The sequence below is a fragment of the Cyclopterus lumpus genome, chromosome 16 (assembly GCF_009769545.1).
Source record: "Cyclopterus lumpus isolate fCycLum1 chromosome 16, fCycLum1.pri, whole genome shotgun sequence".
NCBI classification, from domain to species: domain Eukaryota; kingdom Metazoa; phylum Chordata; class Actinopteri; order Perciformes; family Cyclopteridae; genus Cyclopterus; species Cyclopterus lumpus.
Window position 1 is genome coordinate 3,493,989 of NC_046981.1, and position 23,616 is coordinate 3,517,604.

The window sequence follows — 23,616 nt, forward strand, 5'->3', positions numbered from 1 at the left end:
GGAAGGAACTTCCCGGCCTTGACGAACATCCGCTGAGAGTCCAGAGCATCGGGAGGCCGGTACGACGTCATGAACTTTGGAGACTCTTCCCTCACGCGTGCCACATTGGAGAGGAATGTTGCGGTCCTCTTCTTCGTCTCACAGAGTCCAGGCGCCTGGAGCTCTGAACGCGTCTTCCTCTCTCTCCTCCGAGGACCCGACGGGGACCTGTACGGTTTGAGAGAGGAGTCCGGTGGCTCGATGCTGCGTCTCTCGGTCTCGGGCACAGTGAACCGTTTGCTTCTTGCCAAAGAGAGACGCTGACTCGCTGAGAATCTGATTTTGTCTTCAAAGCCGACTGAGGACAGCGGCTGCAACAAATTGTACATTGTATCTCCTGATCCATACGCGTGAATCCATAGAGCGTGATCTCGTCCTGTTTGTTGATTACGGACACAATGTGTAAACAAAAAGTGCTGCTTGGCAACGAGCGGCTTCATTCTCCTTCACAACAACAATGAAGTGGGCTGAGCTCGGTGGGGACACTCAAACAAAAACAAAAACTCAGCAACTGTGCAAACAAAGTGCCCTCTAGGAGAAGAAGTCTTTGTGATCCGTGTTGTTGCAGGTGGAGAGGGCGGCCCAGGTGTGTGTGTCAGTGTTGGTGCAGGTAGAACCCTCATAATCATTCTCTCTGTCCTAAAGAAAGACATCTTTTAACATTTAGATTCATCTTTTGGATACTCTTGTATCAGAGAGACCAATCAACGGTGGAACGAGCTCCCCACTGACATCAGGACAGCAGAAAGTCTTCTGACGGAAACTAAAAACACAGACTATACCTTGAATAAAAACTGATTAGCACTTCAGTGGCACTTGAATGGCGCTTACTTGTGGTATTTTATGGTATATATGTATAGTATATGCTGGTTGTATATTTCCCACCACTGTCAGAGAAACACTTGTGAATTAATATGTAATGTCACTGGACTTCCACTAGATGGCAGCAGATCACTCTGCTAATGGTAGTCAAAGAAAAGTACTTTCTTTTTTACGGAAGCAGACTTTACTTTAGTTTCTTCCTCTATAATAAAGTTCAGACTCTAAGGAATGTCAGTTAATTAGTCTGGAGAGGAGCTTAGCTTATTGATTAGAATACAACATTTGACCTCCACAAATGGCTAAATATCTATATATACAATAAAGCATACTTATTGATAGTATAATACATTTATTCTTAAATACAGGCTACAGACAAATAGATGAGCAGACAGTACAACACAATACATAGTCCGGCAAAATAAACAGATTGTGAGCAACATGTGTTCAAAAGCACAATGTCATATGGAGTAAAAACATCTTTTACAAGTTGTTGATTGCTGTAAACTGTATTGTTCTGAGTCATTCCAGAGGTCATCAGAGGTCATGGCTGTGGTCTAGAGGAGCTCTCCTCTGCGTCCAGACAGTTGTTGCAGCGCTCACTTTGTTTGTGCCGACTCGGACAGCTGACGCACAAGACGAGGGGAACCGGAGCCGAGACCAAACGGCTCCTGTGGAGGCGCTGACCTCGTCGCCCCCTCTTCAAGTCCAGGAGGCTCCTCTCAGAACCTCTGGCCCCTCGGCTCGGTGCCTGAAGCTCCTTCCATTGTATCCAGTGACGTTCACAGTCAGTGGCTCGGCCCAAACAAGTACGGGTTTGTTGTGCCGTCGCCTCTGAAGCTCTCCCTTCCCTCTTCCTCTTCCCTTTCATGTCGGCTCAGACGCAGCAGAAGCTTTCCCGTAAATCAATGAAATGTGATGAATCAGGAAATGGATCATTTTAATGGCGCGGCGCCTTTTTTCTTTTTCCTTTTTTACAGTGGAGCTTTTCTCTGAACCTCGTCAGCTTCCTGTTTCCAGAACAAGAACATCAATGTAAACGTCCTGAAAAGACGAAAGCACATGTCATCATTTAGTCCAGTGAAATGTAGTCTACTCATATATCTCATTTTCTTCCTATGTACGTATATATCTATCCGGTGACACTGGAGGCTTGGGAGGAGAGATCTCCTCTGAGCGTCTCCTCTTAATCTTCTGCGGTTCTGCTTGTTAAAAAAAGGGTTCGGCACTAAAAAGAAAACTGCCGTTTATCGCCACTGTTTTTAGTTCCTGTAACATTTAAGACTCTCAGATTTCACGGTAAGCTCACCACTTCTCTTATGACCCTTAAAGTGAACGGTTGATATCTAGGTCTTGGGGATCTAGTTTGGGACCTGGATCAGAGACGATGATGGGAAGCTGGAGGTCGCAGGGGGGGTCAAAGCAGAAGGAGCTTGTGTCGTGACCCAGCTGCTCCGAGGTCTCCTCTGAACAAACAAACGCACACTCGGCATTTGCAGGAAGGAGCCATCAGGTACATTTATCTGAGCTACAGTACTGCAGTTCTGAGGCCCTTTTTTTTACTTTGCTTCACATTTCCTTTCCCTCTAAATGCTTCGACTCTTTCTTCTGGTCATGCTCCTCCGCTCCACCTTTCATGTTTATTTCCTCCATCAGCTGATCAGAAAGCCGAATGATTTACGTGAGCTTTTACTGGCACCTTCAGCACTTCTTCCATCACCGCTGTGGCCAAAAACCCTCCTTCACGAGCTCGCCGAGGAATGACTACGCGTCGCTGTCCAAAACCTTCTCCACAGGGTTTCCAACAGTGGCGGTGGTTAAGCCCATCGCTCCAACAAAAGCACTTTCACCCTCTGCTGATCACGAGTAGCCTCAGGTGGGCTGTAAATCAGAGGCCTGTGCACATATATTCAATTTCATCTGGTGCTTTGTTTGATTTTTGTGCAAAAAAAAAAAAAGTTCAAACTGCGAAGGGCTTTTAGAACGTTGTACTATTAGAGATGTACAATCAGCTTTCCTTCCCACGGTGGAGGGTTAAGGTGGTTTATATACATTTTGCATTTTCTGGCACCGTTTAGCCAAAAATCCCATTCCCCAGTTCTCCCCCGTCTGATTATAATGAGGCCATAATGTCCCCATTTATTTACCACAGGCGTTTTTTCTCCCTGGATGCAGCTTGAGGCCCCAGACTCATAGCTCTCATGTATTGTTCACACGGCCTCTCGACGTAGATGTTTTCCATCCGGGAGGCCGATGGAGAAGTAACTGCCAGTTGTGTAAGAGGAGGCATGAGCCAGGTTGATGGTCCAGGAGATTTACGAGGGAGGGGTTACATGTGTGTGTGTGTGTGTGTGTGTGTACCAAGACGTGTGTGTACGACCTGCACAGCTGTCGGCTTCCCATTGGTTCTCCCTCGACCTGCGGCAATGACGGCCCAAATGTTTATTCATCGTAAATCACAGAATATCGTCTTACTGACTTTATTGAAACTTAAAAGGTCCACTTTATTTCTAAACAACAACAACAACACTACAGTAGAGTTTTTACTTCTACATCAGAGTTCATTTTCTCAGCTCAAAACAGCTCTTAGATTAAGGACTCTCCTCTTCTGCAGCTGAAGCGTGAGGATGGAAAAAGAGCAGGTCGGAAAAAATAGGACCCGACGATCTGGCCGGTCCAGAGCTCCACTCCATGAAACATGGAGCATGTGGGCCATCTGTTTTATGAAATATAACTGTGGACTTCCATGATTAGACCATCAGTCTTCCTGTCCTCCTTCAGACACGGGGAGAACATGCCGATGGCTTTAGGGGCCGGAGTCCATGCAGATGAGAGTAATTAGATTCATGAGGTTGTGTCAAATCTCTAATGATTCAAGGTGATACAGAAAACAGAAGCATATTACTCATGTCAAATGTGAGCGTTTGCAGTTCAGTCAAAGTGATGCTTTTTCCCAGTGAATCAGGATTCCACAGGACATTTTGAATTTCCCAAATTGGTCATGTGACCGCGTGAAAGCAAACAAAATCACCAATGTACATCGTTTCCACTACATTACCCAGAATGATCACATTTAAGATTCAGCAATCAGTTGATTCACTCATCATCGGTAAGAGTCTAAAAGTAGCCATTAAAATAAAAGTATGAAGTATTGAAAGTAAAAGTGCTCATTATGCAGACCTGTGTTATAATGTTGTATTATTCTGTTTTCATAACTAACAAATTACATGTAAGAATGTATTTTACATGAAAGTAATACGTTTTAGATGTAGTTCAACAATGTGAAGCCATCTCTAGATACACATATACTACTAGTTTTATAGTACTGCATCGCATCAGAAAAAGCACATGTTTGTATTATGTAAAAAGTAATGTGTCATTTTTTATTATAAACATATTTCAATTAGAAATGTAATGGAGTAGCATCACATGGAAATAGACAAGTAAAGTACCCAAAAGTGTAAGTGTACAAGTTTGTGAACACGAGGCCATGTTTCAGTATTTATCAAAACATTTAATCAATTCCGTTTTTTCAGCCCTATTTTCTGATTAAAAAAACAAACAAATAAACACATGTTGATCTTTCCCAGTCAGATGCGCGGAGGTCCTGGTTCACCAGAAGCCGCACCACCGACGCCCCTCCTAACAGCCGCCGCCGCCGCCGCTGCAGTCTGCGGTCAGTCGCTGCGGTCAGTCGCTGCAGTCCGGCGTCTCGGTTCAGCCAGAGGAGGCTCTTCACTCACCGGACTCACTCCTGTCTCCGCACCTTTTTGTTTTCTTCTCTCCCCCCGGCTCGGCTCAAGGAAAAGAGGGGTACAAAAAAAAGAGACGTCTGCGCTCCGGTCGACGGAAAGAGGACCGTTCGGTACAAACGGCGCTCGTGCCCGCGCCCTGGACGCGCGCCCTGGACGCCGTAGGACCATGAGACTTGAAACCGTTTTGAAACTTGTCCCGTGCGTTGTGTTTTTACTCCCTCACGTAATGCACGCTCAGACAGGTAAGCCCCCCCCCCTCACACACACACACACACACACACACACACACACACACAAACAAACAACATATTTGTTGTTTTGCATTTGAGTCACTGTCTACCAAAGAGCTCCAAAGCAGCTGACACCTCATCATCCATCATGTGGCTGTCATCCAAGGCCTCATACCTCCAGGTCTCATGGTCTGCAGGGGGGTCTTCTCTCTCAGGGGGTCTTGATCTTGTGGTCTTATCGTTATGCTTTTATCATTGTGTTACGACTTCAGTGTTCACACACTATAAACCTTGAGCCCCCCCCCCCCCTCTCTCTCTCTCTCCACCTCCTTTCAGTCACCTGAGTTCTTTTCCTGATGGCGACCGGGGGTTTCAGGGCCGGTTCTTATCGAGTGCAACAGGCTGCCGTGTCACTACCGGCTCTTGAAAAGCGCCCCGAATTCTCTGTCTTTTGCTCCATTCATCCAGCCTCAAACAACCAGAGTGACGACTTTAAACTTGACTTCGAAGACTTCGCATGGGAAAAAAAGTTGGAAAGATGTTCTGGTTTTATTTTTATTGTCCGCTTTAATGATCCCCGAGTGCTTAACACCCACTTGTTTAAGAGTCCTCCTTTAACCTTTTGACCTGCCGACCTTTCCTTTCTTTGTAGCAGTTTTAGGACGACCTTTAGGACTCCGGCAAGGTTTTAACGTTAAGAGAATTTCTTTTATTTAGATTCAATTGCTTTTTTTTCTTCTTTTTTTTTTCCCTGAAACACACTGAGGATTTACTTTGGAACGATGCACAGAAATAGTTTGACCGGCCTTTCTGCTTTATACCAACTCTGGGAAAACCTAAAATTCTCTCTGGCTTTGAACTAATTACCATTTAGTGTCACTCCGGTCCGCCTACAGCAGATTGACCAGCTGTCACTCTTTTCCCATCAGGGCAGGTGTCTCCATTGTCGTCCATCGTCGGTATCGAGACCCAGACTGACCTTTTTCCAGGTTTCTTCCGTCACGTAAAAACACGATTTATTTTAGACGCCGTCGACTCGAGAGGAGGCTCATGGCAGGAGGTGACGGCAGTTATTTCTGTGGAGCAACATCATCACACGTGATGAGTGTTTTCATGAGGTGGCAACAGCTGGAATTTGAAGCATCGAAAACATTAAAAGTGAACGCACGTTTATTTACAGCCTCAAGTTTGTCATTTTGTCCATCACGTCTTGTGTTTTGGGAGGTAGCCATCTTGGTATTTGTCCATCTCTATCTTGTTTTTTTTTGGGCCTCATAGCCATCTTATGTTTTGGACGTGGCCATCTTGGTTTTTGGAACCAGAAGTTATCCTAGAGGTTGAAGCTAAGACATTTTTAGGCGACCAAAATGCGTCTCTGCTCCTGTTCTCGTCATATTTCCCTCTGACTGAAACCGACCCGTTGCAGCAAAGGGAAATGTATTCACAGATACAATCTAACTCCGTCTCTCTCATGCATTTCAAAGTCTGTTTTGAAAAGCTTTAAAATTCAATTTGAAATGTTTACCTTGAAAGCCGAGCCACCATGCGTCCCGTGCGTCGGCTCAATGGTATTGACCGTCTCGGTGTCCCATGCAGTGCCCCCTCCAGAGTGTGCGCCGGGCGGCCACTCCGTCCTCCAGGAGCCCTACCGCAGCGCCACCTTCAGCTCCAGCTGGCTGCAGCAGTCGGGCCTGCAGGACTTCATCTGCGACCACTCCCTCGCTCCGGGCTGGTACCAGTTCCAGATCTTTGAGAAGCCGGCCAGCATGCCCACCCAGTGTGTGGAGGTAGACGATCGGCATGCCACACGGTATCTTAACTGGTATTTGGTAAACATGGTAAAGGTCCTTTTGAGGCTCACATGCCTGATATGGTCCTTTTTAATATTATCTTTTACTAACATTGTGATCATTGTGAGTCTTCAAAGTAGTTTGACAATTTGGGAAATCCACGTATTTGCTTTTTGTGCCAAAGAGTTAAAAGAGAAGATTAAGAACACTCTCGTGTCTGAGAGTATGAACATAGAGCCAGCGGGCTATTAGATTAATTTAGCATAAGCTTCTTCGTTTTATTTGTACAGGAAATGAAGAATAAAAAGAACACGTTGGTAGTATTAACGGGGATTCATGCCAGAACTTCGTATCAGATATTCATTATTCACAACTTCACCCTCCTCCTCCTCCACGTCAGCCAAAATCTATTGTAGAATATACCGTCATACTGCCCTGAATAAGGATATTAATGCCAAACATGGATCATTCAGTCAGTTTCTTTTTCTGCAGGCTGCTTAAAGACACTTAGTCAGGGACTTCAAACTCTGACCTCCAAGGTCACCCTCTGACCTCAGATGCTTCCTGATTTAGGATGTGCTCAATGTTCAAACTAAAAGTCTATATTTTATGATGTGACCCCTGCAAACAATTTTTTTTATCACCGGTGCTTTGGAGAGAGATTTGGGAATTTCTTTTGCAGAAAACCTTTTATTTACATGACATAAAAAAAAAGATTTGGCAGCCGAGTCACACTTCAGGTGTCCCAGTGTTTGAAGGTCGTAAAATCCACATGATTCCCCCCCCACCCCCCACACATTTAAATTAGTATCACATCAGTCACTTTTTTACTTTCTATTTCACATATGTTGAGGGCGTGTTGATATATTTCAAATGTTGGATTTAGCTTCTTTTTTTTTTTTATCACAAACATTAGTCTCTCAATTCTCTCGCCACCCCATCTGTGAGCTCATGTGGAGAAGCTCCGAGGTGGCCTCTCTTTCCGAACCCCGACTCTTTTATTTCAAAACATAACAAATATGAACTTGTGGACACAGTTATCAGTCTGTGTGTGTGTGTGTGTGTGTGTGTGTGTGTGTGTGTGTGTGTGTGTGCGAGTACATATTTATAAAGGAGAGGAGAGCAGGAACAGGCCTCATTTCCTGCGGGCGTCATGCTGCGCGGAGCCTGCAGGATCCATCTGAAGTGTCACCCTCCCTCTGCCTTCCCAGGGCATCGCGCTCTCCCTGGGGTGAAAGATATCCACAGGAGTGGGCGGTGGAAGGAAGAGAGGATGCGTTACGTAATAAGGCGACGTCTCTATGATGATGGCGGATGAATGGCTGGATTTATCAAACCAAGGGGAATAAGCTGTGACAACTAGTGTTAAAGTTACTGCGAGGAACTTTTAACTGCTTATGAGACTCAATGTGATACTGATGCCTCTGTATGACCCTTTATGAGTAAACAAGACCATCGGCGATGTTCTCCTCCCTCTTTCCAAACATCCAGGTGAACCACTGTGGGACCCAGGCTCCCGTGTGGCTGTCCCTGGGGGACGGGGAGTCCCTGCCGGGGCCCCTGGAGGTGAGGCCGCTGACGGCCTGCGCCGCCTGGCAGCTCTTCTCGGGCACCGGCGTCGACTGCTGCATGTTCCGCATCCCGGTCACCGTGCGCAACTGTGGAGACTTCTACGTCTACCTGCTGCAGCCCACGCAGGGATGCATGGGATACTGCGCTCAGGGTAAGTCACAGCGGAAAGATCCATATTCCTAATAATCCTCATTTAATTATGTTACACGGCTGAAGGTCAGATGCACTTTTTCTAAACGACGTGCTGTTAACCGTTAAAAGCCACAGTTAATTACCAGCAGGGAAAAAAAATAGTTCAGAGTGTGTGTTCACCCCTGAGCTTGTAAACATAATACAGCTCAAAGCAGAATCACTGTTGCCATGGCTACCTGCGGTTTAATGTACAATTAAACTGCTGATTGGAGAGTCCTGTCATGCGACTCTAAAAGACGAATGGAGACGTTTTGCTCACATCTGCTTCATGTAAACACGAGGATGTGGAACAAAATGTCACTCTTTAGAACAAGACTGCAACACAGTAGTGAACCTGAGGCTTCCCACTACTTTCTCGGGTACACGTTAACACTTTGTTTAGATATAGATATTCAGAGACGTCCTCCTCTGCGTATGCGTACGCGTACATCAGGTGCCTTTAGGGTTTGTTTGAAAAGAGTCTCTCTCTCTCTCTCTCTCTCTCTCTCTGCTGTGCAATAGTATCTGTTGTTATGTGAATGAATAGTGATGTGTAACCGCTCTCCCGTCTGTCTTAACAGAGATGTCGGACGCTTCTCCAGCCGCGCCGCCGCGCTGCGGCCCCGACGGGGTGGCCGTCGACGGCACGTGTAAAAGTGAGGACCCCGCTCACGCTCGTCTCCTCGTGTCAGGTCAAAAACGCCGCGACTATCAGGAGGTCGGGGAGCTGCCATGCGGTTCAGGAATGCACCGTCGGCCCCCTCGCCGCTCCCCTTAATGAGCTGAGCATATGTCCCTTCGGGCGTCCGCTGGGCCTCGTCTCCATGGCGATGGCCCTCGGCCAGGTCGTGAATTACGCTTTAGGAAGCTGGCAGAGGTGGAGAGGAAGCAGGGAGGACGTTGACATATCTCTGAACAACAACAACTAGAATTCAGTTTCATTTTGTATTCTTTTTTTTTAATGCCTTGCTGAACATTTTGTGGCTAAACTGCTCACACACACATGAATTCATGTTACCCAGTATAAGAGATCTGTTGCCAGTGAAGTTAGGGTTACAGTGCACAGGGCCACTGTGGTGGAAACAGGGAAGGGCCTTTCCCAAACTGATGTCGCAAAGGTTTCCATTAATCGGAAGTAAGAGTCCTCGCCTGAACCACAAAGAAACAGCTGTAGATGGAAAGTACAAGGAGTAGGGAGACATCATTTTACAGCTGAGGACCCTGATTTCTTAAAGGGCCGGTACGTACGATTTGGCGGCATCTAGCAGGGAGGTTGCAGATTGCAACCGACCCGAAACTTCTCCCGCGTGCCGAGCGTGTAGAAGAACTACGGAGGAACACGTGAAAGCCCCTCTGGTTTGTCCTTCCTGGGCTACTGTAGAAACATGGCAGCCGGCTCTGTGAAGATACCCAATGAAGATGAAGGCTTTTCGCAAGCTAACAAAAACTTCTTATTTTTAGATGACAAATTAAAGAAAATGCATTCCATTTCTGCCAATAGGACCCCCTAAATGCTACACATTGACTCAAAAACTGCTGTATTGGCTTCCTTTTCCTCCTCTGTTTTGGTTCCTCCGCCACCAACATGCGGAGAATTAATCGCACAAATATCATCTCATCTGAAAATACGCGTCAGCCTCCACTAATCTAGCCACTCCTCCTGCTTCTCACCTGTCAGCAGCGCCGCCTCCCACTCCACCTGCACCGGTGATTGTCCCGCAGGTGACGGGGAACTCCGTCTACCTGAAGTGCAGCTTCGGGAGCGGCACCAACAGCTCTCTGGGTTACGTGGTGGCCTGGTCCCGCCTCTCTCTGGAGGGCAGGAAGGAGGAGCTCAAACAGGAGACCACCATCCAGACCTCCGCCTACATCGAGCTGGACGGCTTCAACCTCCGTCTGGGGGACAAGGTGTGTCCTTCTTTCTTTCTCTCTCTCTCTCTCTCTTTTCAATTTCGGCAAAACTATTTATATTTGTACTTTTCCTTAAAAAGAAGTTCAACCCATCTCTCTCCCTCTCTCAGATTTACTGCTCCACCTCCAGCTTCTTGTTGGACTCGCCCAACGTTCATGGTGCTTCAGTGCAAAGTCCCGAGTTCTTTGCTGGGATTATGGTATGTCACAGCAATTTTGAAGTTGTATAACTATTTCTATGTGTCTTCGTGAACAGCATGCGTGTAACCGTCGTTGGTGGCGTTCTATGTTCCATGCAATAAAGGGGCTCACCCTTTGTTATGTCACATGTCATCTTCGTGCAGCTGAGACCGGAGGAGAGCAGCATATCCGAGGACGGGAGGCTGTATGAGCTGGTGGTCGAGAGCACAGTTCCCGTCCCGTGTCTGGAGGCGCCGTGCACTCTGTCTCTGCAGCTCAGCACCAGCGGTCCAGGTGAGGCCTCGCGGCTCCGTCATCACGGCCCGTGTGCCGCCGACCAGACGTTCACGGTGCCTCGTTCCTTCCTGTGTTCACAGAGGAGGATTTGTTGGGTGCAGATCTGTCTCTGTCCTCCTGCGTGGTGGATCTGCCCCGGGGTCCCTGTAGGGATGGGGTTTGCAGCCGAGCCCTGATCCACTTCAGCCCCGTCACTGACTTTGTGACCGATGGCAACAGGACCACCCGGATCTCCGTGAAATCCATCGTCACGCAGGATTCTCTCTGGAACGGATACTCACCAGAACCAGTCGAGGTAAACGGGTTATTATTCATATTTAACCCTCTTTTTCTTAAAAACACTTTTTAATAGCTTGTTTCAAACTATATCATCATTGTTGTTGTTTTTTAAAGAGTAGGATTCGTAAGCACAACATTAAAGTTGGCATTAAGAGGGTTATGGTGCTCGCCGACCCGAGATTCACTACGTCTGGATTCGTTTGGCACCGTGTCCGCCATTTTTGTAGTTTCCTGGGATTTGGGTGGGACCTTTTTTTCGAGAGGTTGACGTTCCGAACACAGCAAAATAATAGAAAACGGGAGCAGATACAAACACTTTGAGAGGGATTACTTGTCTATACTTTTAATTAGAAACTTTTTAAAAATGAAAATCCTCAGGACACGTGATTGCAGTCCAGTATACACTAATATATTTGAATAGGAATGAAACTGTCATTCCAGATAACAGTGAAAGATGTCCCCTCCGCCTACTGCTACTCCTTCACTGATCCTCACATCATCACATTTGATGGCAGGTACTTATTCAGTTCATCAGGAAACATGCTTTATATGTCTCATTTTTTTATGCGTGGTCATTTAAAAGGTTTTTTTCTGCCATATGATAATGTCTAATGGTCTATAAAAAAAAAAAAAAGGCGAACAATTCTGTGAATGCGTTTCCTTTGTTTTCGAACAGGCACTACGACAACTACCAAGTGGGCACCTTTGTTCTCTATAAGAGCACCGGGAGGCCGTTCGAGGTCCACGTTCGTCAGTGGGAGTGCGGCAGCGTGGTGCACGCCGCCTCGTGCGCGTGCGGCTTCGTGGCGAAGGACGCCGGCGACGTCATCGCTTTCGACATGTGCAACGGGGAGATGGGTGAGGCCAAACCTCACCTGTCTGTGAGGAACGGAGACCCGAGCCGCGGCGGCGTCCGCATCACCGAGTCCTACCAGGGACGCAAAGTCACGGTGAGAATGCACTTAGACTCTTTATAATACACACTGCAGCATTACAGTACATTATTTAGAACAAACGACACCAATGTATCATTCAGTTAATTCACTTCATTCAGCATGTTTTTATTACATCTTCACCAACACATACAAAAATCTAAAATATTCCACGTTTAGGAGGAAAAACAATAATATTTCAATGGATTATGAGAGTTTGTTTTTCATACATCACACACTATAAAACATACAACTTAAAGTCAAAAAGACAGAGGTTGTTGAGCGATGATTTGACAAATGTGCCCATAATTGGATAAAAGACCTCCTCGGTATCTGAACGTGACATTTAAACGTGCTCAGCTGCTCTCGGTCTTCACGCGATCGTCTTTGGCCGTTCGCAGGTGACCTTCTCGTCGGGAGCGTTCGTTCGCGCCGACGTGTCCGACTGGGGAATGAGTCTGACGCTGAGAGCTCCCGGGTCAGACCGGGGCCGCACCGAGGGCCTCTGCGGGACCTTCGACGGCCGGCCGGACAACGACTTCCACTCGGCAGGGGGCGCCACACTGGAGCACCTGCACGCTTTCATCTCTGAATGGAGGTCAGTGGGCGTCAACGTGTCTCTTGTCCCGCCAAAGGAGGAGCCTTTGGTCACATGTCAGACCAACAGCGTCCCTCGGTTAAGAACAATTTGATGGGTAACTCTCTTGTAGGCCTATAAAAGGGGTCTTTCTAGATCCCAGGCATCTTCTCCAAAGCTTTGTTATAGTTTACACAAACGCCAAAGAGGAACCAGATCCCAGCGGCCATAAAGGTTCACTATGTCAATTGGATGTATGTAATAATTCATTTATTTCTTTAGGAATTTACTCCGCTATTCACAATACCAACTCCGGTAGCACAGGGCCCCCTACCAGGCCATGCAAAGACCCTCCTGTCAAACCCTGGTTCCTCCTCACTGACGCCTCCTCCCCTCCTCTCCTCTGTCAGGCTCCCTCCAGGCAGCAGCCTGTTTGACACCGTGCCGTCCCACCTGAGCGCGCCGAGCCCCCGCAAGTACTGCAACTGTCAGGCCGGGCCCCGCCTCGCACCCCCCAGAGCCCGCTCTGAACCCGACTCCGCCTGCTCCCATCACGGCAACGTGCGCCTGCCCAGCGTCATCCCCACTCTGGACGTCACGGCGGAGTACGTCGGCTCGGTGGAGCTGCTCAAAGGCGAGGGAGGCGTCGGGCGGCCGCTGCCTCCGGGTCGAGGCGGGGATGGCGCTTCCACCTCGGCTCACAGCCAGCGTCAGAACCGCCGCTTCATTTCTAACTCTCCGCATCGAAGCCTCAGCCAGTCGGATCTGGAGGGCTTCACCTACTTTTTCCCAGAGGACCACGAAGCCACCGTCCCACCGGACTCCTCCCCCAAGTGGCCCACACCGTCTGGCCTGACCGAGCAGCAGGCCAGGGCCCGGTGCCAGCAGGCCGTGGCGGACTCCAGCGTGGCGCTGGGTTGCAGGCGGCTGTTAGCGGAGTCGATCATCGGCGGCGCGGCGGCTATGTGCGTCGCCGACCTGCAGCTGAAGGACGAGCAGTCGTGGCTGAACGCGACCGTCCCGCTGCTGGAAAACGAGTGCGAGAGGAGACTCGCGGAGGAGAGGAGGAGTGAAAAGGAGTACCGGGATGTTCTGGCCGTCCTCAAGTGTCCCAATCTGTGCAACGGGAACGGCCAGTGCTCAGACTGGGGCTGCGTCTGCTTCCCAGGATTTGGGTCCTATGACTGCAGCGTGCTTTCTGGTAACACACCTAATAAACACACGCCCGCACAGACGGACCGTATTCACTTATTGCGGACACATCGGTAGAAATGCACAGAGTTTGTCCAACGGCGTGCACTGACAACTTTATTTTTTAACTGTAAAATATCAAAAAATCTTTAAAAAAACGATAACAAAAGTGACAACACAAAGAAAAACTACTTATAATGTCATTAAAACACAACAAAAGAGCATTCTCTGTGCTGTCAATTCTAATTGTCGCACATCAAGCGGTCACTTACACACCGGACCTTTATGAAGACAGATGGGGGGGCGGAGGGGGGGGGACACGTGCAATAAATCCTCAGGTCCTAACAGTCAAATGCTCTTTTTGTTGTTGTTGTGGACATTGTGAAGACCAGATCCCAGAGATCACGGAGCTGGAGAAGGAGGGTCTGTGTGATGTCCGACAGGGAGACTGCTCCGCCGTCCAGGTCCACGGTCAGGGCTTCAAGGACTCCTACGAGCTCAAGTGTGAGTTTGTGAAAGAAAAGGTACTTTGGTTCTGCTTCTTGTTTGTGCTCCTTTTATGTTTCTTCTCGGCATGACGTCTTGGTGACAGGAAAGAGAGGGCACAGGTAGAGGGAGTGCATGCAGGTCTCACCCAGACCAAAAACTGGACGGGTAGCGCACCAGCGTGGGTCGGTTCTGTTGGAAGTGTTTTTTAGGTTTTGTCCATGTCTCCCTCTCTCCCTCTCTCTCTCTCTCTCTCTCCCTCTGTGTCTCTCGCCAAGTTCGAGGATGGGGACTGGGTCCTGGACGAGCCCCACTTCATCCTGGCCGTCTTTCTGTCCGTGACGGCTCTGGAGTGCCAGCTCCCCCTGGTGGACAGCCGTGCACCTGCGGGCCTGGACCCGGAGACGGAGACCAACAGGCCGCTGGCTCGCTGGCAGATCAAAGTTAGTCACGTCTCCAAGATAGATTGTCATCATCAAGCCTTCTTTAAAAAAATAAGTGATTGAATATAAGATCATACAGCAAATCCGCACTGACGTAATGAAAAGCAGACGCGTGCTATGTTTACAGATGTTTTTTCTCCAGCCGCGACGGGGTTTAGGAGAACAAATTAATTTAGTAGTTTGAAATATTAAAGATGTGTTTATGTACTCGACTGCAAAGTGTAGGAATACTTGTTCACAGCAGTTAGATTTGGAAGTTTATCACTGAGGAGAAACCAGCATGTTGTCCACAGGTGAGATTGTACACAAGTTAACATTGTCAGATTGTACAATGAGCTGTGACCCTCCAGTTCACCTCGCTGCTGCACAGTTCAGTGTCTTGAGTCACAGTAACGGAGCTTCTGCTCATGGCAGGTTTCCAATGACGGCTACAGCTTCAGCAACGCCAAGGTTCTGACTCTGTACGACGGAGCCTGCCAGCTCTGCAGCCTCGACGCTGAAGTCCTCTGCACCCTGAGGGTAAGGCGGCTTATTAATGACGGTGGTATTAATTTACTACGGGGATCCAAGAGGAGCAAACGTCTCCGGCGTCCCTTCGTCCTCTCACTGTCACGTCTCTTCAGCCTCTCAGCCCCCAAAACTCTGCAGCATGTTTCAGAGTCTTTATTTCTGTTTCAGGTTATTCACAACACAGTTAAAATACAATTTTAATTTTGCTTAATGTTATGCTTTTCTCTCTCTCGTTCATCAGACAAATCTTTTCAGCTCTTCTCTGAGTGAGAAAGACCATGTTTTCTCCAGTAAACATTCATCATGCGACTGTAACTCATAACGGTGCATAACACCCCCTGATGTTAGTGTTGCTGAATGACGGAGGGCCTGAAACACAGGAAACTATTAGGTTATGTTTTACATAAACCGACGTGCCTCGCTGAGGCCGGTCGGGGTGGAGCTGGTTTTGTTTCAAAGAGAAAATATTTCATATTTATTGTCCTTTTTGCTTCCCAGGAGAAAACCTGCAGCATCGACGGCGTGTGTTACAGCGAGGGCTCGTCCAATCCCAGCAGCCCTTGCCTCACGTGTCGCCCGGACTCGTCCAAACACACGTGGGCCATCGCGGAGAGTACGTGGACGGTCGAGTTCTCCTGGTCGGGCTCAGGAGGTCGAGACGAGACGATCTTTTTTTAAGGCCCAAAAGTTAAACATGAAATAAACATTTCAAGCGAGAAACGGCAAATAACTTAAATTATAAACACTCGAGATCAAAGGAAATGAGTAATCAGGTTGTTGTTGAGGACGATATGCTCGTCATATCCTCTCTGTCGTATCATTTCCAATAGTAGTATCAATAAAAACTATAAACAACAACAACAAATACTATAAATAAGTTTCTAAGCTCCAGACTACAAATAAATCAAAACAATTTAGCTATTATAAAAGTGAAGTAACCTTGTGGAGTAAGAAAGGACATTAAATTCCTTTTTTTTAATATTTCAAATATTTGTAATCTTTTTGTTTGCATTTCTTGTCATTTCTTGGCCAATAAGAGCCGATACAGACACGTTATTGATAGGCTATAATCAATGACTCACTCGTTGGTTGTTGTTGTTGTTGTTGTTGTTGTTGTTCTCTCACTGACCTCCTTCGTGTCTCACGCCAGAGAACGAGCCTCCGGAGCTCCGGTCGTTGCCGTTCCGTCTCCGGTCCTTCCAGGGAGAGAGTTTCACCTACCAGCTACAGGCCCGGGACCCCGAGGGCTCAGCGGTGCTCTTCACCCTTGAATCGGGTCCCGAGGGTGCGTCTCTGTCTCCGGCCGGCCTGCTGACGTGGAAGGCGTCGGCTGAAGCTACGGACACGCCCACTTTCAGGTTTACCGTGACGGACGACTGTCACGAGGAAACCGGAGCCTCCGTACAGGTAATAATGGGTGTAATAAACATAAACAGTCAAATCTAAATACACTAAATGAATACATAAATAGCTATTGTATGTTTGCAAAGGAGTAGGCACTTCAAAGGTCCTACCGCTCTCAATAACTGAAATAATACGGTTACATTATTGATTATTATAATCATATATGTACACAATAACAATATATCTCTTTTTAAATATTTCTCTTGATAGTTTTACTTTTACGCACCAATGTTTGTTTGTTTTTATATTTTGTCAAGTTTGAACAGACTCTTTTACAGTTTCACTGCAACCCTAATATCTTGTTAAACAGCAACTTATTAGTGTATCTAGAGGGAGTCATTACATAAGCCTTGGCTTCTTCCTCCCACTAGAGGGCGCTACTGTGGCGAGGTTCTCTGCTCACACTGATCCACTCCAGCATTTCTAAACAGGTTGTGTAAAATGAAATTAACCAAGTAAATTTGCTTGTCGATTAAATTGGTTTTATGCTGTTTTTTCTCCCCCACAATGCAATGCACACAGGAAATAAAAGAGCTGCAAAACTGTTCCAGATTCAGTTGCAGAAAGAAACAAACAAAAAATTAAATCCCATATTTGTATCTAATCATCCAATGTGTCGCTGTGCACTCACTTTCTCGTGTATATTTTCCTAAACCTCCTCGAGTGAGAATAAAGAACGTCTAAAGCCTCCTGCAGGTGTCGGTGCTCTCCTGTGAATGTCTGAACGGAGCGTCCTGTGTGACCAACGCCAACCTGCCCCCCGGCAGCGGAGAATACCTGTGTGCGTGTCCCGGGGGCTTCAAAGGGGAAAGGTGCGAGGTGGACGTCGACGACTGCAAGCCGAACCCCTGCAGGCTGGGCCGCTGCATCGACGGAGCCGACTCCTTCTCCTGTGTCTGCCCGCCTGGAATGACGGGTAGGGGTCCACCTGCAGAGCTGCAGTGTGAACAAGATGTGTGACCTTATTGACCTTTATCGATGGCCAGAGGCATTTTAAAAAAACATTGATTCCTCTTCACCCTACAGAGGGTTTTTTATCTTCTTCTTTTTTAACACAACAATTCCATCGTGGTCCTTGTTGTAGTTTCGATGTTGTGTGCGTGTGCATGCACGTACATAAATAAATGGCATGTAAAAGCAGAAAAAGGTCAAGTGAGGTCAAACTCACCGCTTGTGCCACGTATCCTCTTTCAACAATCCTTCTTAACAACAAGCACAGAGCCAAACATGCAGTGTCAGTGGTACTTAAATGGTGGCCTTTCCCCTCCAAGCCCCTCTCATGCCCGGCGCTTCACGTGCTTTCAGGCCCCACGTGTCGAGAAGACATCGACGAGTGTGTCTCTCGGCCTTGTTTCCCCGGAGTCGGCTGCAACAACACGCTTGGCTCCTTCGTCTGTGGATTCTGCCTCCGAGGGTACAGAGGCGACGGGAAGGTCTGCTCACGTAAGTCCTCCTCTCAGGAAAACACTGTTTTAAGGGACGAGGTCGGAGATATTTAATTCAATGTGTTTTTTCTTGTCTTTTTATGGTATTCGTCATTAGTAAGACGAAATATAGAATGTCAACAATGTCTAATCCTTCAAAGGGTTCTTTGCGTTATCTTACGGCCACCGTAGTTCTCCGAGTGCGTGGAGCAACCTGCAACCTGCAACCTGCAACCTGCAACCTGCAACCTGCAACAACATCACGATGCCACAAAATCATAAACACTGTCTCTTTAAATATTGCTTATCAAACGCTAATTCACCTTCAGAGGCAGTGAGAGCAGCTTAAAATATATTATTATATTATTGTCTCTTTTATAGGCCACATCTTAAGAAGTACATCTGTCTAGTGTTCCTCTTGGTTTCGTGAATTCTTACATTAAAGAAAACTAATAGTTCATCCCAAACCCACGACCCTCCGGTCAAAGCAATGGCCGCCGCACCAGCACGAGTCCCGCAGGTTTCCCCGAGGCTCAAACCCTCGGGCTCGTCGGCGTGCACCAGGCGGCCGTGTCACACGGGGGTTCATTGTTTCGAGAGCGCCCACGTCTCCGCGGGCTTCATCTGCGGACCCTGTCCAGCCGGTCTCCATGGAAACGGACGAACGTGCACAGCGACAGGTGAGAGGGAGGCGACGCAATCCGCAATTAATTCGTTAATTACTGTTGTTTTAAAAACATTGTGTGGTCATCTAAGATGTTTTAAGTCATGTCCTCTAACTTCCAGTATTTTACAGGTCAGGAGAAAGTCGCCGGTGGAGCAGAGGGTCATATTTACGTCCCCAAATCAAACACCAGTAAGGAAACGACTCCCACCTCCTCTTCATCGTCTTCATCGTCTCCCAGGCGACCGGCTGACAGGCGGACGAGACTAGAAGCCACCGTCCCCAGTGTGAGGAGAGCTCTGTCCACAGACGTCCCGGCGGGGGCGGAGCTGCACCCCGACCTCGCCACCGGGGTCAAGCGGGGGTCGCACTTGACCTGCGCCCACTCACCTTGCTTTCCAGGCGTTCCCTGCGAGCCTGCCGCCGCCGGGTCCTTCAGGTGTGGACGCTGCCCGTACGGCTACACCGGAGACGGAGTCACATGTAAAGGTACCGAAAAAACCCACTTCCTGTTTAGGTTTGATTAGATCAATCCTTCATTACCTTTAAGCCAATCCATCTATGCTCTCTTCAAATGTGTTTTTATTGCAGGATACATTACATGATGCGTCTGGGGGGATTTTTCTCCAAGTAAACTGGTGATTTTTCAGCTGTGTGCAGGCACCAGTGTGGGAGGAACATGGAGTGCACCGCGCCCAACGCCTGCGCCTGCAAGGAAGGCTACACCGGATACGGCTGTCATATCGGTGAGAGGGGAAACAATTGTTTACTTTTCCACGTTTGTTACATTGAATCGTTCTCGATATCCCGCTTTTCTCCCCCTTCTCAGCCGTGTGTCGACCCGACTGCAGGAACCAGGGGAAGTGTGTGAGACCGGATGTGTGTGAGTGTACCGCGGGCTACAGCGGGCCCACCTGTGAGGAAGGTAACCCAAGCTCTTATTCACACCTGTCTAACACACACACACACACACACACACGCAGAATACTGATGACTGTGTTGTCGGCGTGTGTAGCGAGCTGCGAGCCGCCCTGTGAACACGGAGGCACCTGCCTGGACAGAAACCTGTGCACCTGCCCGTACGGCTACGTGGGACCGCGATGTGAAATCAGTGAGATGTCGCCGAACTACTTTGACCGGGTGAAACCGTTTCTGATGTGTTTTTACGATTTTGTGTCAACGTCTGTGAGGTTTACAGCGCTGTGTGTGTGTGTGTGTGAGTGAGTAGGAGGACAGTGACACGGACTCTGAGGTGAAAGTGCTGACTTCAAAGGAATCGTTGAACATTTATTTGGACATAACGATTAGACGAGAAGCTCGATTAGCTTAGCTTAGCATACGGAATCTGGGGGAAATAGCTGGCCTAGCAAAGACCTCCGAAAACTCACTAATTATCACAATGGATCGTGTTGGTGTTGATTTATTTGTTGTGCTATCTGAAGCTATATTTGCAAGCTTCAGACATGCTGGTCAGCTGACTTGCAGTTTCCCTTTTGGGCGCAAAAAGAGACACTTTGAACTAATATGACAAATGTTTTTTCTTTTTTTACTTAATGTTACCGACTGTAGCTCCGAGGCTGAATTTCAGCACCCAAACCCCAGTCACTGTTCTATTTCTAATTAAAAGTAGCCAAAATAATGAAATGTGTCCCTCGCCTCCGAGACCTTTCGACTGCCCTGTGCATCCTCACGTCTGTCCTGGTTCAAATCATCTTCGATGTCGTTCTCTACACATTAAGAAGTGTGCGTGACGACTAATGATCCGTTTCAGTGGTGTGTAACCGGCACTGTGAACACGGAGGCGAATGCCTTTCCCCCGACGTCTGCGAATGCAAAGCCGGCTGGTACGGACCGACGTGCAACTCGGGTACGTCACAACGCCCGGAATCACACACGTGATGTTTCCACCTAAACGGTTTTTTCTTCACATCTAATATTTCACGCTGCGTGTCACAACATTTGCATACAAACGTGAAACGTGTGAGATGTATAAACGTGGCTCCCGTTGTCTTCCCGCAGCTCTCTGCAGCCCCGTGTGTCTGAATGGAGGAACGTGCACGAAGCCCAACGTCTGCGCCTGTCCCGGAGGCTTCTACGGCTCTCAGTGTCAAATCGGTAACAACTGGGATGGATATTTATTTATATTTATTCGTGAATGCGATGTCTCAGGAGCGACCAGGAGGGAATTCAGATGGGCCTTTCTTTGTTGGGGCTAAATGGGGGGGGTCAAACTTCCTCTGGTGAATTACTTAACCATTTAAAAGCATCATGTTCCCTTTAACATTTATTCAATTAAGAGTTTTATGGAGAGAATAAGAGGCAAGATTCATTGATCCCACATTTCACTGGAGCCCAGAGTCGGCTACACAGACCTCGCCGAGGGGCTTTCGGTCTTATCCAACGCACCAGTTTTAAAGATTGGAGATGCATTTTCACATTTGCGTCCCGACTTCCAGATGTGTGACATAAAACATGCCCAGAGGTTGGAGGTTCCGTCCGTGTTCATACGTCTGATAAACGTTTTCTCGGATGCCTCCTGACGTTCTCTCACAGCGTTGCGTACCGTTGTGTTTTCCAGCCGTGTGCAGCCCTCCTTGTAAGAACGGAGGTCGGTGCAGGAGGAACAACGTGTGCTCCTGCCCCGAAGGCTACACAGGAAAGAGGTGTCAGAAGAGTGAGTCCACACACACACACACACACTGACTTATCTCAAGTGAACACCCACGACCCCATGTGTTAATGTGACGCGTCACCCAACGTGTTCCAGGTGTGTGTGAGCCCACGTGCATGAACAGAGGCAAGTGCGTGGGACCCAACGCGTGCTCCTGTGCGTCGGGATGGAGAGGCAAGAGGTGCAACATACGTGAGTGGCTCCCATGCGTTAACGCACTAATACATCTCAGGTCATGCGGAGATAGATCTCTAGAGTCATAGGGTTGTGTCAGCGGAGGATGGGGGTTCACACACTTTGCATTCCCAAGAATAGGATGTGAGATGGGAAAAGCATCTCGTGCTCCACAGATTCAAAACACATTCAGTAAGAAACCACAGGAAGTAGTTCCTCAGATGCACTTGAAGCTAAAATGATTTTTGGCACATGCTTTTCTTTCTCCTCCCCGGCTACCATTGAATCAATCGCTCGACAGATTCGTCTCGACAACGGCCCGAAAAAAGAGTCAAACATTATGTCATCGTAATCTCCCACACAGCTCAAGGAAAACGTGATCGTACGGCTTGTTTTATTCAAACATTGCCAGTGGATTTTCTGTCAATCAACCAGTTGTTGCACGTGTAATCATGTAATTATAAAGGCCCAACACTCAACTATCTATAAAGTGGAGCATTTGACTGGTAGAGCTCGGAGTGGGTCATTTAACATTAGTCTCCTTTCCACTTTGGTGAATTAGGCCTCAATAATTATCTTTAAGCTAATATTTCTTGTCACAAAGAGTCCAGGGATGCAGTTGTGGGCAGATGTTGTTGTTGTTGTTGTTGTTGTTGTTTTTGCCCGCCGTACTCATCACCTCCCTCTCCGTTTCCTCTCCGTTAGCCGTCTGTCTGCAGAAGTGTAAAAATGGCGGCGAGTGTTTGGGACCAAACACCTGCCACTGTCCCTCCGGCTGGGAGGGGCTGCAGTGTCAAACGCGTGAGTTCATTCGTGATGAGTAGAGACACACACACACACACACACACACACACACACCACGATGAATGTACTGTGTATCACTCGGTAACGTTTCCATGTGTTTGTGACGGCGACTCCCTCAGCGGTCTGTCAGCAGCGGTGCCTGAACGGAGGGAGGTGTGTCCTCCCTGACTACTGCCACTGCCGGAGGGGCTACAACGGCCTCACCTGCGCCACTAAGGTCAGCATAGTCTAGCATTTCTTACACCTTCAGTGGGCGTAATCACTCGTTGTGTTTCTTGAATCTTCCCGGTGTATTTAGTGTGTGCGCCCTCTGGTGTTTCTGGAGAGCACTGCAGCGTATGACCGCCTCTGTTTCGTAGAAACTTAAGTTTTAAAGATGCACGATCTGAGATTTGGAGCATTTCCACTCTCAACATGTCGACGGCTGTGTTTACCTGAACTCGACGTTATTACGCGCACGCTCACGTGCACGCTCACGTGCACTAAAGCTGTGCACGTCCAGCTCGGCCGAGAGCAACTTCCTGCTCAGACAGACGTCACCTTAACGATACCTTTTAAGTTGTTTGCTGCTGTGTTATTGTAGAGAATGAAAAATACAGCATCATATTGGATAGAATGCAAAGTATATGATGTTTTATTTTGAATTAATTAATGTTTGCACTTTCACAGGCGTCGCAAGGTTGAAGAAAATGAGAAATGGGATGCTCCGACATGCAAGAAGAGAGCATCGTGTGTGTGTGTGTGTGTGTGTGTGTGTGTGTGTGTGTGTGTGTGTGTGTGTGTGTGTGTGTGTGTGTGTGTGTGTGTGTGTGTGTGTGTGTGTGTGTGTGTGTGTGTGTGTGTGTGTGTGTGTGTGTGTGTGTGTGTGTGTGTGTGTGTGTGTGTGTGTGTGTGTGTGTGTGTGTGTGTGTGTGTGTGTGTGTGACTACCTCAAGGCTCACAGTAACACACATCTGGTAAATGCATCAGACTTTCCACAGATGTGAATGTTACTGCAGTTTTATGTGAAATAAGTCAAATGACAACTTAATCTGTTTCAGGTTATGTCATGTATTACATCGAGCTTTTAGTTTTAGTCTTTTCACAATTAAGCCAAATTATAGCCTTTTTACCAAACTGATGCGCACTGTTTGTTGATTTATGGGAAAAATAATGCAAGGACGCTATATTAGTTATGCCTGGACTAGATGTTACACGTGTCTTAGATTAAATACATTGACAAATGTTGCTATTCAACAAAATCGTAATTTCTTTCTTTCTTTCTTTCGTTAATATATTTTTTGGATTGGGTAA

At 47.7% G+C, this 23,616-nt stretch overlaps 2 protein-coding genes across 3 annotated transcripts; both read left to right on the forward strand.

The window, feature by feature from the left end:
- Positions 1-832: 832 nt before the first annotated feature.
- Positions 833-7,966, forward strand: LOC117745286. 2 transcript variants are annotated; one of them, XM_034553512.1, is made up of 4 exons: positions 833-2,371; positions 4,449-4,855; positions 6,440-6,653; positions 7,845-7,966. In XM_034553512.1, the coding sequence occupies exons 2-4, from the start codon at positions 4,453-4,455 to the stop codon at positions 7,936-7,938; spliced, it is 711 nt and encodes a 236-aa protein (XP_034409403.1). In that variant the 5' UTR covers positions 833-2,371; positions 4,449-4,452; the 3' UTR covers positions 7,939-7,966. The 2 variants fall into 2 exon arrangements, with proteins under 2 accessions (XP_034409403.1, XP_034409404.1); XM_034553513.1 differs by lacking the exon at positions 7,845-7,966 and having other exon boundaries at positions 2,251-2,371; positions 6,440-6,885.
- LOC117745284 (von Willebrand factor D and EGF domains) lies at positions 6,893-23,097 on the forward strand. The gene is made up of 29 exons (XM_034553511.1): positions 6,893-8,356; positions 8,958-9,032; positions 10,058-10,284; positions 10,398-10,487; positions 10,632-10,761; positions 10,845-11,059; positions 11,485-11,558; positions 11,720-11,993; positions 12,377-12,573; positions 12,963-13,753; positions 14,131-14,267; positions 14,508-14,672; positions 15,087-15,191; positions 15,681-15,795; positions 16,333-16,589; positions 17,283-17,502; positions 17,892-18,029; positions 18,499-18,690; positions 18,807-19,163; positions 19,325-19,420; positions 19,504-19,599; positions 19,690-19,785; positions 20,446-20,541; positions 20,694-20,789; positions 21,253-21,348; positions 21,442-21,537; positions 22,225-22,320; positions 22,443-22,540; positions 22,993-23,097. Exons 1-29 carry the CDS (start codon positions 8,095-8,097, stop codon positions 23,005-23,007), a joined length of 4,902 nt encoding a protein of 1,633 aa, XP_034409402.1. The 5' UTR covers positions 6,893-8,094; the 3' UTR covers positions 23,008-23,097.
- The last annotated feature ends 519 nt before the right edge of the window (positions 23,098-23,616 follow it).